Here is a 19972-nt window from a genome sequence, read left to right on the forward strand (position 1 = left end):
ACTAATTCTTTTCCCCACTGTAGTATTAATATACTGTAGGTTCCGAACTGTTTGTGGGATTGCTCATTATGTATATAAATATATATATATAGTCCTATGTAGCCTGGAAATGGCATTTGCATTCCACTATACCACCCAAAGTGCGATTTTAGTCACCAACTAGAGGAACTTTTCTAAACCTTTCTTTGTTCAGTTCCTAAGTTTATCTCTGGCATGGATAAGTCTGGTTTCCTCTTGGAAACTCAAGTTTTTAATTCCATAACTCAAGAAAATCAACTGTAGCTGTAGAACTCCTACTGTTTCAGACAATAACATATTGCAGAAGGGTTCGGGACCATGAGATGCTGACAGTTGTCTGCTGTACCCTCTTCATCAGATACCATTTAATATCATTGATAGTGTTGGACCAGCTATCTCTGATTGGCTGAGGGTAAGATTAATTGCCCCTCAGTCTCCAAAAAGTTGGATAGCACTAAAATGGTCTTGCTCACTCTCTTTGGGGAATAAAATGCAATACTGTTTTTTTTTTTTTTTTAATAAATATAAATAAAATCAGAAAGTATGAAAATGTGAGAATCTGGAAATAAGGATTTCCAGTTTTCACATAGTTGTATAATGAGCAAGTGATGAAAGCATGTTTTCCAGGGCAAAAATCAAGGATGTTAGTAATGCTGTTAGTTTCCAGAAGAGAAAAGTGAAAGAGGTGATTGTTATGTAGGAGGAAATTATTTGAAAGGGATATGCAAAAAGAGAAGATATGAAAGAGTTGTAGCATAAAGCAAAAATGAAGAGTAAGGAAGTAAAAATTGTTACTGTGCTGTTTGAATATGATAGGGCAGAGTTGAGAAGAAGTGCCATTATTGCTAATAAGTCAATGAGAAGATTGTGCAGAAGGAATGGTGTGCAATTTATTGATGTATTGGATGGAAGAAAGGACTTATATATGCCTGATGGACTAATTTAAATGGTTTTGGAGTTAGATTTTTGGGAAAAGTGTTGTTTATTAAAGTTTGGAAGTGCAAAAAGGGAAACTAGAGATGTTGGGGCCACAATCAAACGTGTCTGACCACTCGTGATAAATGAGCATGTGTACAGAAATGATTAGCAGTGCTGAATGCAATTTCACAGGTTTTTGATTTTAATGGGTTGGTAAAGACATTACACAAGAGTAATTATGGGAAGAGGGGGGTGTTGAAATGCATGTACACAAATGCAAGACTTATCAGGGAAAAAAAAGCATTTTTGGCATTGGTCAGTCGACTTCGCCAAAAATTATAGGCATCAGTGAGACCTAGTTGACAGAAAATTATTATAGTTTCAGGGATAGAATGTAAAAGGTATGGAGGATAAGGGAATAAGATAGGAGGTGGGGGTATTGCTGATGATAACTGAAAAATTACAACCAACAAAATTAGATGTTAAAGAGGATTTTAGGTCTGGGAGAAATAGTTCTTTGAGGATATCTGTTGTGAAATAGATGCTAATAAGACAAAATATATTGTTGGGTGCTAGTATAGACTTTGGGGGGGGGGGTTCACAGGAAGATATAGAAGCAATGTATCAGTGAATGTAGGCCAAACAATTATTATGGGAGACTAACTATGAGGACATAAATTGGAGAGAGGAAAAAGGACATGGCAAGATGGAAGTGGAATTTATACAGTTGCCAAGGGATGTTGAACTATAAAACTGGTAATCATGACAGACGTAGGAGTCATCTTGGAGCAGTGGCATGGCTTGAGAAGCTACAAGGAAAGAATGTCAGTTGTGCATGGGAAGCAGTCAGAGATTGTTTGAAAGAAGCAGTATCAGACTGCATATATAAGGTCAGGAGGATAAACTGACCTTATCCTCCTGACTATATTCATGCACTTAAGTGCATGAATTATTATTATTATTATGGGCAACTCCAGGGAGTCCTTAGACTCATTGAGTCTAAGGACTCCCTGGAGTGGAATAGTTGTTCATCACAGCTATTCGACATTCACACGGTATCTATCATACCTTTCCTTAAACTCATTCACTGTCACAGCACCCACTACACACTCTGGCAGCTTATTCCACTCATTCAGCACTCTAAAAGTAAAGAACCCAGCTGTAACACCCTTACTAACCACACTCTTTCCCAGCTTCTATGGATGTCCCCTAGTCCTCCCACCACCAGCTCTGTTCTCAAAAATATCTTCTGAATTAATCTTATAGAAACCCTTCAGTAATTTGAATGTCTCAATCATATCTCTCCTCCTCTGCCTATCAACCAATTTCTGCAACCCACAAATCCTCAACCTGTTCTCATGAGGTTCATTCCACAGACCTGCTATCATCTTGGTCACTCACCTCTGGATCCCCTCAACCTCCACCCCATCAAGGAGAAACATGGGTGACCAAATCAGAAGTCGAGATGGGGTCTTATCAAGGTTCGATACATAGGAACAATAACATGCTTGTCTCTGCTTGTTCTTCAGCAACCAAGTGATTTGATGAGCTGATTTGGCCACTTTTGCAATGTGTCCCCTAAACTTCAACTCCTTATCCACCAACACTCCTACATCTCTTGCCTCATCAATTTCCTGGAGTACAGTTCCACCAATGCAGTAAACTAGTACTAATCTTTTCGCTCCATAATGTATAACCTTACATTTCGCCGCATTAAATTGACATCCATTCTCCTTAGTGCAGACCTCCAATCTATCCAAATCATCCTGCAAAATTTTGACCTCATCTGCATTCACTATTGCCATACCTAGCTTTGCATCATCCGTGAGCAAATGAACAAATTAAACAGCAGTGGTCCAAGAACAGATCCTTGTGGCACACCACTAGTCATAGGCCGTCTTTTGGACTCTACTCGTGAATAAATCGCTCTCTGATATCTCTCCATCAACCACCCTCCTATCCATCTCACCAACCCTATATCCATCCCCATATGCTGCATTTTACTGATTAGAATTCCATGTGGTATCCTGTAAAAGCCCTTAGCAAGGTCCAGTAGAATCACTGTAAACCCATTACCCTTATCCAGTTCAGCCATCACTGTGTTATAATATGCGAGCAAGTTACTGATGCATGACCTACCCTTTACAAAACCATGCTGTCCCCGATACAGTATCCCATTTTCATCTATCCAGTCTTGTATTTTCCCCTTGACTATTTTCTCTAAGACCTTGATAATGAATCCTGTTATGCTGATTGGCCGGTAATTTTCAACAGCAGTCTTGGAACCACCTTTCTGCAGCAGAACTATTTTCCCACCCCCTTGGGACTGACCCAGACCCGAGGCTCAAATTAAACAAAATGGTCAAGGGCACTGACAATTCTTTAGCCGCTTCACATATGACACGAACTGGTATACCATCCAATCCCACAGATGTATTGACATTGAGTTCTGTAATAGACTATTTACCTCTACTTCTTTCATCACAATTCCAGTATAAGCTGTTGGTTCTTCCATTCCTGCAATGTCACCACCTGGATGATATACTCTTGCAAAGTGCTCGCTCAGTACTTCCACTATATCTACTGATTCGATTACCTCCCTACCCTCAGCATTTTTTAAAATCATTCTGCCATGAACATTTTTCCTTTTACTTGCAACATATTGAAAAAACTGTTTGGGATTCTCTTTAACCTGCATGGCCAATATTCTTTCATAATCCGCTTTTGCTTTTCTTACCACCTTTGTTACCTTTCTGGCCTGAGCTTTATACTGTTCCTGCGCCTGCTGGTCACCTTTCTCCTTAAATTCCCTCCACAATTGTTTCTTTTTCTGCAGCTCAAGCTTAATGGCGTTATTCATCCATTTAACCCCTACTTGATTTATTATCGGACTCTTGGTATACAGTCAACCATTGCCTCTTGCAAACACTTTTTAACCACCTCCCATGCACTATCAACATCCAGCCCTTGCAGTTTTACATGCCATGGCACTGAGCCAAGCACACTCCTAAGCTTGTCATACTTACCAGCCCGGTAATTCCACATGTACCCTGTGTCTTAATTGTAAATTCCACTCCTTTAGCCACTTCTCAAGTCATGACTTTATGATCACTCTCACCAATTGGTGGCAACATGGTCATGTTCGTTACAGCCACATTCTCAGATGCGATTACTAGGTCAAGCACTCTCTGCCCCCTAGTATTTTCCATTACATGCTTTCGCAGATAGTTGTCCCTTAATAGCTGCATAAAATCCAATTCCTTCCTCCCATGTGCCCTCTCCTCCTTCCAGTCAATGTTACCATAATTGAAATCCCGCATAATAATTACCCTCCTTCCACGCATTTCTTCTATTTGCCTATGCATACTGTTCCCACCATTTATTCCATCGCCTGGTCTATAGCAGCACCCAATTGTATATTTTGTTCTTCTAGCCGCTATCTCACACCAAATTGCCTCAAATGTGCTCTTTCTCTATCCTGCAGTTCAATTTCTATAATCCTTGGCTGCAACTCGTCAGCTATCATCAATAACACTCCTCCCCCCTTTTTATTCTCCCTGTCACTCCTGAACATGTTATACCCGTTACATTCAATCCCTAGCTTTATCATCTTCTGTAAACCATGTTTCACTAATACCAACAACCTGTGGCATGGAAGTGCCAAACAAGGCCAAAAACTCCTCCTCCTTGTTCCTAATACTCCTGGCATTAGTGTACATGAATTGCAGAAGCCCGTTTGTCTTATCCCTACTTTGATGCCTTATATTAACTATCCCATTCTGATTTGTTGTCCTTCGTACTTGCTCGGGCATATTATACTCATTCATACACTCAACTGCCTCCCTAAAGTCTGCATATCTACCCTCCCCTTAAAAAATCTAGTTTCCCTGAGTCTTTACATCCTTCATCAACACTTTTTCAAGCTTCCGTACACTAAATCCCTTCAAATGTAAACCATCCATCTTATATAAATCCTTTCGCCCATTGAACTCACTCCACACATCCGCAAATTCCACACGACTCTCCATGCATAACCCGCGCATAAAGTCATTGTCAATTATGGCCCTCCTTCTAAACACTTTACTGTCATACCGCGGAAAAATACTCTCCATCCTAACTCTCTCACTCTTCTCTTTTGCTACCTCAAGTAATTCCCTCACATTCTCTATCATTTCCATTTTGTCTTCTTTCAAATCATTTGTTCCCGTCACGACTATCATTTCTTTCACCCTCTGTTTTTGCACTCTAATAGACTTGCTGACGTCCTTAATGTTCGCACCCAGTTGGTACGATTTCGTCAAACTCTCAACTATCACATCTCTTAATAACGAATCTCCGTACAGCACTCGCACCTTCATTTTGTTTACGTTTATGAACATTCTCTTATTTTTTGTATCAGACTTTCGCCGTTTATTAGTTGGTACATTCGGTACACATTTTTGCATACATTCCAGCTGCTGCTTTGCTCTATGTATCGCCCCGCTCAACCGTGCGATCTCACTACTTGCATCTAGCTCACCATTTTCATTATCATTTAAATCTAAATCATGCATTCGATCTGTATTTTTACCTTCATTTACACTTTCAACTTCGCTCTCGCACCTATCTGGTACTACCTGGCAATTTCTTATCACATCACTATTTTCTATATTCTGACTTTCTTTAACAATATCACTCTCACCACCCGAAAAACACGCTTTAGATTCTCATTCTCCTTACACTTTCTGCACATATGCACTCCACTATCATCATCTAACCAGACTCTAACCGCTGTCCACAAAGCATACATCTCACAGACAGCACATTGCATAAACTCTTTTATATCAAAATTCTTAAAAACAAACATGGCGACCTGGTCGCCATTTTTTTTTTAATCGGTGCCATGTGGACGCTATCGTATCTTAAAAATAATAATTAAAATAACACAGAAAACACACAAAAATTGCACACTAAGATACGAAAAGCAAACAATACTATGTAAAATTCTAATAAAATTGCCAATGATAACATAAAATACTACTGATCTTTTCAGGAGCTCTCAACATGCCGACGATCATATCAGTGTGACACCTACCAACTATCTCCGAATATGAATAGAGATATAAAGCAAGAGCTGCAAAAAAAGAAAACACTATGGAGGGAGTTTAAAGAAAAAAGTGATCAGCATGCTCATGAGTGCAATAAGAAAGGTGACTAGTTTGATAAGAAAGGCCAAATCAAATTATGAGAGAAAATTAGCTAAGCAGGCCAAAGTACACCCAAAAGAGTGTTTTCATCATGTAACAAATAAGAGGGAAAATGACTAGGAAGGTGAAAGAGGCAAAAGAAATAGTAGAGTTGTGTGATCATTTTACAAAGGTCTCATCCAGGTGGAGATTTGAAGTTGAGAGTTAGAGACAAGTATCAACATTGAGGTAGATGAACTGGAGGTGTTCAGCATATTGAAAAATATGAATGTGAACACAGCAGTGGGGCTGGATGGCATATCAGCCAGTGTACCATGTGCAAGCTTTGCCTCTGATGAAGTTGTTCAATCTAAATCTCAGCTCTGGCAGGGTTCCATAGGAGTAGAAAGTGAGCAAGATAGTTCCATTGCATAAAGGTAACTCCAAGACAGAGATAGCAAACTATAGACCAGTTAATATATATCAGGAGTGATTGTTCAAGTATTAGAAAAGCTGATTAAAGGTAAAATCCAACATTGGGTGAATAGGGATGTGATACTCTGTAGTGAGTAGCATGTCTTTGTAAAAGGTATGTCCTGTCTTAGTAATTTGTTCAGATTTTATAATACACTGACAGCGGAATTGAATGAAGAAAATGGCTACACTATAATATTGCTGGACTTTGCAAAGGCATTTGACAGAATGCCAAATGGGAAAACTATTACAAAAGTTGGAGCAAATGGTAATGGATATGAAGCTAATAGCATGGATGGAGAGAGGAGGAGATGCTGACAGACATACACCAGAGAGTAGTATATGGTGGAGTAGTATCTAGGAGAATGAGGGCAACTAGTGAAGTACCTGAGGGTTCTCTACTAGGGTCACTATTCTTTAATTTGTATATCAGTGATATAGGGGAAGATTTAAGAGGGGATATTCAGTTGTTTGTTGATGATGCAAAAGTAGGGATGGCAATGGTTGATCAAGGTGATGTAGATATGCTGCAGGATGATTTAAATAAATTGATGGTACTGGAATGCAGGAAATTGATGAGGCTGTGGACTTGGAAATAATGGTGGACAGAGAATTGAAGTTCAGAGGCATATTGCAGAAGTTGGTAAAATAGCTTGAAAGATTACTTGGATGTTGAAAAACACATTAACAAGTACAGATAGGGTAGTTATTATCCCTCTTCATAATGCCATAATTCAACTGCATCTTGACCTCTGCACAGATTTGATTGACTGGGTTTCTTGGGTACCAGGAGATGGTAGCGGAGATTCAGAGATGAGTGACTAAGCTGGTGATAGGTCTGTGAAATGTTCTCTATGAAGATAGTTTGAAGGTTTGCAGGTTACAAAGTTAAATCACAAACTTTCAACCTATCTTCATAGAGAGCATTCCACATTTTCTGGCATTTTCTACTCATTTACTTTGAAACTTTTAAAAGTTTCATTAGGTATGTTGCAGTGGACCTCTACAACTTGCATAATTTTAATGAGTGATCATTTATATTTCAGCATTCCCCATTATGATTTTATAAATGCACATTATTTAACTGTATGCTGCTGTTTATGTGTCAGATAAAATTTAAGCTCTAACTTATTCATATGAAATAGCCAGTTCCATTGTATCTTGATTGATATTTAAGATAATTCTTCTCAGAAATTTTTTCATTTCAGTATAACTTAAATGCTATCATTTACAAATTTCTTTCTTTTTAAGACAATGCTTTACAAAATTTCAAATAGATTTAAAAATCATTTTCTTGTGTTTTATTTCTCTAGCTTGCAGAATGGTGGCTGAAGAGTGCTTACTTGGAATTCCGTATGCCTGTAGTGGTATATAGTAATCCTGGTATGATTTTCCCCAAGTTGCATTTCAGAGATTCAGATGATCAGTTAAGGTATTAAATATATGTTTAGGTTTAAGTTATTTATTCTTTAAAGCATTGGTTCCTAAACAACAGTCTTACTTTTACAGTTAACCATCTTTCCAGAGGTTGGAAAATGTGAGAGTTTTCTTGCAAAGTGTCTACTTAACCCACAAAAAAGAAAGCTAATCAACAGCACATTATATTTGAAGATCCTTAGTTAAAGGATTTCTTTTAATAGTCCTCTGTTTAAATTTCTTAATATATTTTATAGACCACTGATTTTCTGGCAGCCTTGGTTCCTGCCTGATTAACTATTTTACTGGACCAATGGAGGTCATGTAATAACAATTCGTCAGTACACCTCTGACTTGCTAATTATGCTTTCCTGTATCTTTAAAGCATAATCTCAGTAGTAACTCAGCCATTTTTATTAGCAGTAACTCTGTTCTTAGATTGTTTGAATCCTATAAGCCCTTCTTTATCCTCTGTTAATATCCTTCTCAGTGTGCATCACCAGTATCATGTAATTTTGAGCCATTATACACGTGCTCAGAACTGAGGAGCTCATCAGTTACAAGTTTAGCAATTCATCCATATATATTAGGTAATTCCTTTGTAGACTGTTCCATGAAATTCCATTGAGCTTCTTAAATCTTTTGAAGCCATCCTTCACTGTACTTATATTCTAATTTAAGTTCTTTATAAAATAATTTAGTGTGTACCATTAACATACTATTAAACCCCATCACCATTGAACTCCATCCCATCATTGAAACCATTTCATCATTACTCGATCATACTCACTACTATTACTATTTTTAATAGTTTTTCTAACGTTCTTGGAATCATTGCCTGCAGAGAATTTCAGAATTTTGTTCCTTTTGCTTTTATATATCAGAAACAGTTGATGATGAACAACCAGTATCATAAGTATAACAAACTTCTGCATAGAATCACTATGGTCAAGTTGCTTCACACTTCTATCTTATCTTATATCAATATGGACTTGTGCTTGACACTACCATTACCACTCTGAACTGGACCTTGCTTAGAAGCTCTAGCTAAGGTTAAATGCAAGCAAAACAAGGTAAGAATCGAGGGATCTCTGCCAAGTGCAGATATAAATAATTAAGTAAGCATGCAGTGCCGTCTGTGGTGGCCCAGTTAACTAGCTGGACCACCACAGATGAAATTTGCTCAATTTCAGGTGCACTCTCAAAATTTTGTTCAGACTAAAAACCATCCATTGCTGAAATTATCAGTAGTATACCTGTACCCTAAGAATATTTCATATTTTTATGATACAACTACACTGCCTATATTTAAAACCATAAAATATTAAATGCTTTTACAGTATTAAAAGATTATATTTCATGTATCATTCTTTTTCTGATTGTTTTGCATATTTTTTTTTTTATAGTAGCATATCTTTTTATTTCTCTGTGTTTTCCTAATCAGTCTCAAGCTTTTCTTTTGAAAGTTTTTTATTTTTTGCTTGGGAAATAAGCCCACCTTTATCATAAGAGATGTTAATTATACAATTTGTTATTTATTTATTTATTAAATAAATAAATAAATATACAATTTGTTGATTTTTGAATATTTTATTTGTCTTTTTTCTCATTGCTTTCTGATTCTATTATTTGAAATTCTCTTTCAAAGAAACTTCATACTTGTTTTTTTTTTTTTTTTTTCAAGTTTTAAATTTTCTAGGTTTATTGCAGAACTTTGTTGTATTAATTTTTTTTTTTAATTTCTTTCCCATTTTTTATTAATTACAATGTTAGATCTCACTTATGTGATCACTTCCTATTTTAAAATTGTTTAAAACTATTATCATCTACAATATGTCTCATATTTCTTATTTTAAAATTATTTCATTAAATGTCTGGATTAGGAATTCTCCATTTATGATGTTTATTTTTACTTAATAATGATTTAGTTTATTCAGATGATAATTTATTCTCTTCAATAAATTCCAGCTGTGTGTGTGTGTGTGTGTGTGTGTGTGTGTGTGTGTGTGTGTGTGTGTGTGTGTTGCCCCTCCTTTCATTCCTTTTCCTTAATCCAAGCCTTCATATTGAATTTAAGTTATTTTCACTTGTTGCTGCATTTAGGTTACCCATGAGAAATAGGTATACCTTAATGGAGAAATAATCGAGGAAGTCAGCAAATTCAAGTACTTATTTTATTTTATTAATAAATCTGTCCTAAGAATCTCGATAAACTTTCTTTACTGTATTTAGCTATATTTCTCCTGTTTCCTTTGCTTGTTTTTGAAGGAATGATTTTTATGCCACTAGGTTTTCTATTATTGCATTTTCTATATCCATGTTCCAAATTTATAATGTTTTTCTATTTAATATTTTGTTTTTCTTTCCGAGTACTTCAGTGGCTGCCTTATGAATCTTTATTAAAGTTATCCATTCTTCTTCTCCATCTTCATTAATTTTCGTGTCTTTCATGTAATATGATAAGCATGGTTGATATAGCATTCTAATGCTTTCTTCTTGATTACAAGATATATTTTATATACATGCTCTGTTTTATACATACTCTCCTCTTTGCAGACGACCAAATAATAATTACAAATTCTGAAGATAACTTACAGAAAGCTATTTTGAATCTAAATGAGATATCCAAAGATTATGGTATGATAATATCAATGGAAAAATCAAAAACTATGGCCTTTAAAGGACAAGATCCAGCAAGAACTAAAATAGTAATAGATAACAAGGTCTTAGAACAGGTGAATTCATTAAACTACCTAGGATGTATGATCACATATGAAAATGAAAAAGATATGAACGTAAAAATTGCAAAATATTTAAAAATAACAGGTGTAATTAACTCTATATTTAAACCAAACCTAGTTCAAAAACAAACCAGGCTAAAAGTATACAATACATTAGCCCTACTGGTCTTAATGTATGGAAGTGAAATCTGGACAATAAAACAAAAAGACAAACAAAGATTAACAACAGCAGAAATGAAGTTTATGAGAAAAACTGCAAGGTAAACCCTGTTTGATCACAAATGAAACGAAGACATTATGAAAGAATTAAACCAAGAACCAGTAATAGAAAAAATTAAAAATTATAAACATAAATGGATGGAACATGTTCAAAGAATGAAAACAGAAAGATTACCAAAACAAGCCTTAAAGTACAAGCCATTAGGAAAAAGAAAACCAGGACGTCCTCTTAAACGATTCAACGATGACTTCTAAGGCTGGAACAGGCCATAGTAGGCCTAAATCCTTGATACGTATGATGATGGTGATGATGACATGCTCTGTTTCTTGTTTTTTCTTGTTCACTTCTTTTCTCCACTTTGTTAATATTTTTGTTTTAGAAAATACTAAGTAATGATCTAAAAAGATTTCATTTCCTCTGTAAACATGTACATCCCTTGCTGTGGAGTTAATTTTTGATTAGTAATGATATACTCGATTATGAATCTTGTTCCTCTCCATTCCAAATATATATATATATTTATTTATTTATTATTAACATCTGACATCCATGTAGTCAGAAACTCATCATGGGGAGGTACACACTATCACACGCAAAGCTCATCCAACTGTGTTTTAAACTGATTTAATGTGTTTACATTCACAACACACTCAGGCAGCACATTTCACTCACTAACCATTCTCCATGCAAAGAATCTTCACCTCACTCCTTTGTTCACACCCTCCTTATACAGTTTCCAGGGGTGGCCTCTTGTTCTATCCCTTCTCCAATTCAATGAAAAATCTCTTCCATGTCAACATGATAACAATCCCTGACTAACTTATATATCTCAGTCGTATCACCTTCCCCTCCTCCTTCTGTTCACAAGGCTTTGCAGTTTACATTCTCTCAATCTATCCTCATACTGCACATTCCAAAGACCACTGACAACCTTTGTGAATCTTCTCTAGACTCTTTCTAAAATCTGCTTATCACCACCATGAAAACCCAGTGACCAAATCTGTGCACAATAATCCATATGAAGCCTGATCAAAGCCTTATCCAATGATATCATAACCTCTTTATTTCTACATGTCAGGGTGCTCCACATCATTGTTATTATCTGATGTGACGTCTTCACAACTTGTGCAGTGTGTTCCCTGAATTTCAGGTCCTTATCTACCACCATCACTCCCAGATCTCTCATCTCCTCTACCTCCTTTAAAGTTTCCCCACCAGGTCTATACTTTGCATCCCATCATTGCTTACCACATTTCCAAACTTTATACTTTGCAACATTGAACTGATAGTTCCACTTACCTGCCCATTTATGCAATCTATTCAAGTCCTCCTTTAAGGCCATGACCTCTGCTTGACTCTGCATTGCTCTCCCCAGTTTTGCATCATCTGCAAATAGCTGCATATTACTAGTTAATCCATCTCAGTATCATTAATATACAAAATGAACAACAATGGTCCCAAAACTGATCCCTGCAGTACCTCATTAGTGGCGACCTTCCTCTTTTGGGATACTGCACCCCATATACAACTTTTTGATATCTGTGTTGCCAATCACTGATCTAACTCAGAAATCTGTTATTCAATTCCATCCATTTCATTTTTTTTTTTTTTCAAAAAAATGTATCAATGATGATTTAACCATTCATTTCTGACCCTTGGTAACTTTGTAGGCAAATGTTTCTTGCCATGCAGAGGCAGATTAAGCCAGCTGGGGAGGGGGGAGGTCTCTGACATTAAAATTTACTGGGCTCCTAAAACATGTTAGGAGCCCAGTATGTATGCATATATATATATGCTATAAAGAGAACTAGGGCTTCTCTATAACAAAAAATTAAACACACATAATGTGCAAATTCATATTTTTATTGCAGAACATTGGAATAAATTTTTCTTTATAATAACACCAGGCATAAAATATATTTTAAAAAAATGAGAAAAATGAAAACTACAATGAAATAATAAAATGATTTAAGAAAAAAAAAAAAAAGGAAATATATTTAAGTTGGAGTAAAAAGTTAAATATTTTTTTCTCAATTTTTCTCTAGAAAATTCATATCATTTTTTAAATAAGTATCGATGTTATTTAATACTTCTTGTTACATACTGTTTAACCTTTCTTCTAACATGATACTTCTAGGTAGTTTTCTTTTACTCTTTTTAAGACAGTGAAAGATCTTTCTGTTGATGAATTGGAAATAGGAATAGTTAAAAGAAATGTTTTAATTAATTTCTACATTTGGAAAAGTCAATGATATTTTTCTCGCATTCCAATCATCCTCTACCATTCCAAATATATTTATTTGGAATGGTAGAGGCTGCTTAGTTATATTTATTTATAACTAAGCAGCCTGGTATACTTATGTGGCAGTATTGAATTTTTCTTTATCTTCTTTTAAAAATAGTAGAAACTGTTCCAATTCATCATCAAACTGTGTAATATCTATAACATTCTCAGAGCCGGCGCTAGGGTCTTTGATGCCCACATGCAATTTCTATCTCAGCGCCCCTGTAACAATCTGGGAGTGTGTGGTTCTTTTACGATAATAAAAATTTAAATTATTTGAAATTTCTTAAATAAATTTTGACAGAATAGCTACACGTTGGTTCGCTAAATGCAATGAACTGGGAGTGTTGACTAGGCAGGATAATCATTAAAAACCCGTATATTCAAAAAATTCTCAAAAGTTAAAGCAAATTTTGATAAAGCCACTTCACTTTAATCATTGAATATAATGATACAGGGATTATAGCCTTCTCACCGACCCAAATCGCTAACAAAATTAAAATGAATTTTAATTAAAGTTAAAATTTATTTGAACTAAAGTTTAAAAAATTCTTGCATTTTACAAGTTACTAAATTCTTAGTAACTTGTAATAATTTTTATAAGTGGAACTATCTTAGGAAATTAAAAGAAACTCAAGATAGATGAGAAAATAATAAAAGAATTCAGAAATCATTAGAACATTTAATATAAGTATTCAAAAAATAATATCTTTACAGAATAACAGAAAATAAATTAAATTACATAAATATACTTGAAATTTTTTAAATTAAAATTTAAGGTTTTTGATTTCATATTCACAAAATTAGAAATAATGGTCTTAATGTCTAATTCTGCACATATATCATTTTCAATAGCTATTAACGCCAAACTAACAAGCCTTTTTTGTGACATACTTGTTCTTAAGTAGGTTTTAATCAATTTCAACTTGGAAAAGGAACGTTCACTGCTCTCTACACTTAACAGTTAAGGTTAATAGTATTCTTAAAGCAGATGAAAAGTTAGTGAAAGATAAATTATTGGACACAATAAAATTAAGAATATCGAAAGGGCTTTTGAATATTTAAATTATCCATCCGAAAAATATCCCGGAAAGCACATAACTCGTCATATAGTTCTATTGCATTTACATTTTTATTGTCGCAGTCCTTCAAGAGAATCTCGAAATTGTCACAAATTTTTCGTAAATCTCTGTTATTAATTGGTAGTAATCTATACAAGAAATTGAAATTATCATATCTTTTAGTTGTTCAAAACGTTTTATTAACAAACACATTGCAACGTCTAGAAGTGTATAAAACACATTCACTCTAAATTTATCTTCTGGAGATTGTGGTGTTTCGTCATGATGCTCGTAGTCAAATTGTCGTGTCTTCTTTCGTCGTCGAACTTCGGTACCAGTTTTAAATTCTTGTTCTCCATCCACCGCTTCACTCAGTTATTTTGCCGTTTTTAGAACTTCTTTAAAATTTGTATCTGATTGTTACTCTTGTAAGAATATTTTTAAGTTTTCGATAGATTCTAAAGCAAGTGTAATGTTCATATTTTTGTCTTGAAGCATTTTACTCACAGGGTTTATTCTGTTAAGTAAATCATACCAAGTTATAAGAGAGCAAATAAATTTGTAGTCCTTTATTTTATCACATAATGTTTGTGCTTCCTTCCTGAGTTTCTTTATTAAAATTTTCATTATTTAAAATTTCAAAAAGTGCATCATAAATTTCTCCTAACTGATATTGTAGAGGGCAGATTGCATTAATTTTACTATCCCATCGCGTTTCTGATGGCTGTTTCAATGTTATTTTTTTTTTTACGAACTTTAAAAGGATTGCCCAACGTTTGTAAGAGAATGAAAAGAATTTATATTTCTTGAATAATTGCAAACTTTGGCTGCATCGTTAATGATTAATTTTTGGGTATGAGCAGCACATGGCACGTAAAAAGCTAGAGGATTTTTGTTCAAAAGCAAATTTTGGAGCCCGTATTTGCCCCATTGTCATACCCTTGACCTCGCATGTCTTCAATGGGAATGTTCCATTATTGTTGCACATAAACCACATCCTGTGGAATCTGATATATCTGCAAAACCTAAAACGTTTTCCCTGATCTTGACAATTCCATTGTCACAGGAAACAAAGCGAATAATAATGGTCATTTGTTCTGTTTTGCTTGCATCAGGTGTGCAGTCTAAAATAATGAATAATATTTAGATTTTAGAATTGATAATAAAATTAGATCCCTGATTGCATTACTTAAAGTTTCCAATATTTCATTTTGACTGTCTTTACTCAAATAGTGTACTCTATTGTTTCGTTGTAGGGCCCTTTCAACATGATTTTCCATAACAGGATCAAACTTCCCAAACAGTTCAACTAATTTTAAAAAATTGCCGTTATTTCTTTCATATAATTTATCAGATGATCCACGAAAAGCTAAATTTCGGCTACCAAGGAATTTTATAATTTCAATCAAGTGTTCTAAAACACTCATCCAATGTTTCTTTTCCATTTCATACATGCTTTGAGTCTGGAAATCAATGGTAGTTTTGTTTTTTAAATTTTTATCAAGTTCCTTCCATTTTAAGAAATTTTTCATGTGAGTTAAACTAGTCTCATGTCTATGTAAAGTTGTACTTACATTTCTCCAATCGTAACTTATAACCTTCTACAAGACTCAGTGGGTGATTCAGTTGATTCAGTAGGTGCGACAAGTTTGCAACAAAAGCAAAAATCAGAATTTAAAGTTTCGGAATAAATGAGCCATGTTCTTGGCACGAGCTCCTGTTTTCCATTTTTCTATTATAATACGTGTCACCAAATTTATGACCATATGTATATCTGGTATATATTATATTTTTATTTTGAAACAGGCCCCATTTCAATTAAAACAACTCGTAATTTTTCATCAATATTTCCCCGTTCACCTGGATCTTCTAAATTCACAGAGACTAACAATGTGGTAGTTTTGTGGTCAACTACAACTAAATCCTAACTATTTTTCACTTAAATCATGTTCAATTATCTTGTTCAATAGTTGCAATAGTACCTTCATGCAAACTGGATGATGTGCATGGTTCTTCAACTCTGATTTCTGATGTATCGAGTTGGTTATAATCTGCATCAGAATATTTTAATATTTTAACAAATTTATTAAGAGCCCCAGTTTGTTTCTTAATATCTGCTTCTTTCGCAGCGTGACGCTTATGATTTTGTGCACTGGATAACTTTTTTTTAAATTTTTGATTCCATTTCTATTTTATACCCACAAGAAATTATTACACAACATGACACAGAGACAAAATAATAGTCTGCACTGCGCTACTGTTAGTAGCCTACTGAGATGCGTACCATATTACTGGTTAACTAGCAACAAATGTTTTGTACGAAAATTCATTTCTGTGCATAAAAACTGTTCACCGTTTCACTTTAGATAGACTGCAGTAGACACAAAATTCTGCAGGCAAGCATTTAGCCTGCTCTAGCTGCAAAATTGTAAACAGCCGGCTGATCAAAGAGGTGGCAATATACATTTTTTTTAAAATTTTTATTCAGTGTATATGGCCTCATTTATTTTAATATTGATCATTCTAAGAATTTTTTTTGTTTTTATGATAAAAATTTTGTTTCTTAAAAATTAACTTATGAACCATTCCCTGGCGCCACGCCCCCATCGTAGCGGCACCCGCATGCTCTGCATGCCCGCTTCTGCCAGCCCTGATCATTCTTATAGTTCTTTTAATTTTTCCACACAGTTCTTTTTTTCTGGGTTAGGCAAGCTTAAATCAAAGAATATTTAAAATTTTTCTATATTATTCTTATATATTTTATTTTTACTAGAAAGTTCTGCTATCATACTGTCATAAATATTAAAATAATTAAAAATGAAATTTTCTTCATTACTTTCATCAAAAAAAGCTTTCCTTTTTTGTGGCCTACATATTTGATCCTGTTCCTCAAAAGTTAGATGTTATATAAGTTGCTTCTTTTTCCACTAAAAAATTCATCATGGAATTGTTTAATGAAATTTTCTAACAATTTTAATAAACCAGATCCTTTAACTAGTATACTCTCAATTGATTGCAGTCATTTGCTGGTAGCATTCACTCTTAGTAAAATTGTGTTCCAAATTACTGTAATCAGTGCTGTTTCATATTTGTTCATTTTCATGAACAAAGATATGGCTCTTCCACTACAGTTATTTTTTCCTCCAAATTTGAAGTGCAGATGTCGGATAAGGCCTCTTTTATATGGTTATAACTAATTTTTAATGTTGGTGCGGCATCTGCCCTCGCCAACCATCTAGTATCAGATAATTTTTTTACTGTTAAAGCAGTTTCTCATTTCTCCAGCTTTCTACACAAAATTTTCCAGCGATGAGTGGATGCAGAAAAAAAAGCAAACAATTTTTGCACAAACATAAAATATATATTGAAGTGCAGCACTACAACTTTGTGCAATAAAATTGCCAACTAAATTTAAAGAGTGACTAGAGCAAGGGATGTCAACTGCAATTGAACTGTTGTCTTTAATGCGTACCTGTAATCCCACTTTCTGGGAAGCTTTTATGGGAAAGAGAAATCTGGGAAAAGCATATGAAAAGGTGTCCAGAGACAAGCTTTCAAAATACTATGATCATATGGGGTAAATGGAACATTATACAGAGCTCTGTATTTAACTTGTAAGCCAAGTTATAAATTTTCAATAGTGTTCTTTTCAAATCTTTCTATAAAGATATTTGCTAGGGATGGTGACAGGAGGGAACCTATGGCAAGTCCTTGTGTTTGTTCTGTTTATGAAAATAATCATAAAAATCCACAAACTTGGTTGTGTTTTATTGATGACATTTTTGTTGTTTGGTCAGGAATAACAAACAACTTAACTCAGTTTAAAGATTAACTTAACAGGTTAACCAAACATAAAATTCACTCAAACTGGAAGACCACAGAAAATTACTGTTCCTTGACATCTTTCTTGAAGTATCTCAAGAATCAAAAAGATTGATAGTTCAGTATGCAGAAAATCAACCCAACCTGGTACTAGGATATGACACGTGTCATGCAACAGAACATGACAGCAATGACTAGCATTGTTCCAACACTTATATATGAGTTAATACAATGGCTTTTGCTGGTCAACTCTACTAGCTTACCACTTCAAGATTGAAGGGATAGACTAGTGGAGGGCAATGTAGGTATAGTAATGGATGGATGGACAGTTCAGAGACATGCATTTTTTTTTTTTTTTGCAGAACATACATATACTGGAAAAATAACACAGGATGAAGAAAGATGTATTCGTACTTCCTTCCTTCCTCCTCTCATCTGCCCTTAGGATAGGTTGAGTCCCCCCCCCTCAATGAGAAGGGATTTACAAAGAATTAATGCAGCTTGCTTGCTCGTCACTCCTCTCCTCCCCTGAGAGCAAGTATTTATGAATGTAATCTGTGTGTGTTTATAGGGCTGGTTTCCCTGTTCTGAGGGATGAAAAACCTGAGTTTCTGGGTGAAAAAATCCTTTACCTCCATGTGAGACTGGCTAATTCACATTTAGTTGAAGGAGACCAGATAAAGGTTCCTCACACTATGGATGGGAATCGAACCTAGGTCTGTCTGACCAAAGGACTTCATCTATACTGTGACTGAGCTATGGAGGCTCTAAAAATGTATTAGTTATTTTAAAATGATTGAAAATGCAGAAGTCTAATAGTTCTTGACCTTTATGCATGTAAATTTTTTCATGTCTATTTAAAACATTTGGGATTGGGTTATTTCAAACTCTGATATGAAGATCTGCTATTAATATATAGTCATTTTTATTACTTTTATTTAATTGTTTTTGTAGTCCTTCATAAAACTGTTCAAAAGCACCTTTTCTAACATCTTCAGGGATGGAGATTCCTGTGATATTATTATGTTACACCTCCAAGGAGTCCAAGGACTCATCGTAGGAGAGCTTGTCATGAGTTCATCAGGTGCATAACATGAAAAGAGAAATACAAAAAATGCACACAAGAGAACAGCAGCTATAAATTAAGTTGCAAATGGATTGCTGACATTTGAAAGCATGATACCACAGTATTGTTAAGCATGTTCACACAGGCATGATCTCATATATGCCAAAGTTGGATAGCTGAAGATTGATAATCAGAGAGGTTATAGCTTATGTTAGGTTAGTATTAAGGTGATTTTGGATTCAGAACAATTTCAGTTAATTCAACGATTATTGAAGAATTATTAAATAAGCAATAGCATCTTCATCAGAGTTAGCAGAATTAAGAATGTGATTAGATAGTGCAGTGGCTCTAGTTCTGCCATAAATGATGGCTCTCACATGCTCCTCTATGCATAGTTCAATGGATTTTTTTTGTCGAACCAAAACAGAGCATGTTGCTGTTACACCAAAGACTGTAAACACTGGATATTTTGAACAGTCATGTTAAGCTGTACTAAGAAATGGAGTTGGTTAGAGAAGTGAAAAAATGCAGATTTTATATTTTTTGAGAATACTGTAGTATCCAGAACACCTTCAAATGTCAGCAATCTGTTAGCAACTTAATTTATAGCTGTTTGAAACTTAATAAGAGGTTTCTTTTCAATTTTCTTCAGCTGAAAGGGAATTAGTCTTATACAGAGTTGCAGAATTTTTCGACCTAGAATCATGGTTTTTCATCAATCAAACCAAGCAGATCAGCTAGAAATCATCTGCAACTTACAGTCATAATACTTGGCCTATAGCTTTAG

The 19972-nt window shown here is 34.7% G+C and overlaps 1 protein-coding gene across 2 annotated transcripts in view; it reads left to right on the forward strand.

Annotated features, from left to right (window-relative positions):
- The window catches only part of LOC150103850 (carnitine O-acetyltransferase-like), a 187441-nt gene that overhangs the window by 27283 nt on the left and 140186 nt on the right, over nt 1–19972 (forward strand). For both annotated transcript variants that reach the window (XM_090397153.1, XM_090397152.1), the window contains one exon: nt 7889–8007. In XM_090397153.1, coding sequence (XP_090253279.1) covers nt 7889–8007 — 119 coding nt within the window. The remainder of the gene's footprint in view (nt 1–7888; nt 8008–19972) is intronic.

Source organism: Typopeltis vanoorti, chromosome 8, assembly GCF_054136105.1.
Source record: "Typopeltis vanoorti isolate ZY-2024b chromosome 8, IOZ_Tvanoo_1.0, whole genome shotgun sequence".
NCBI lineage: Eukaryota > Metazoa > Arthropoda > Arachnida > Uropygi > Thelyphonidae > Typopeltis > Typopeltis vanoorti.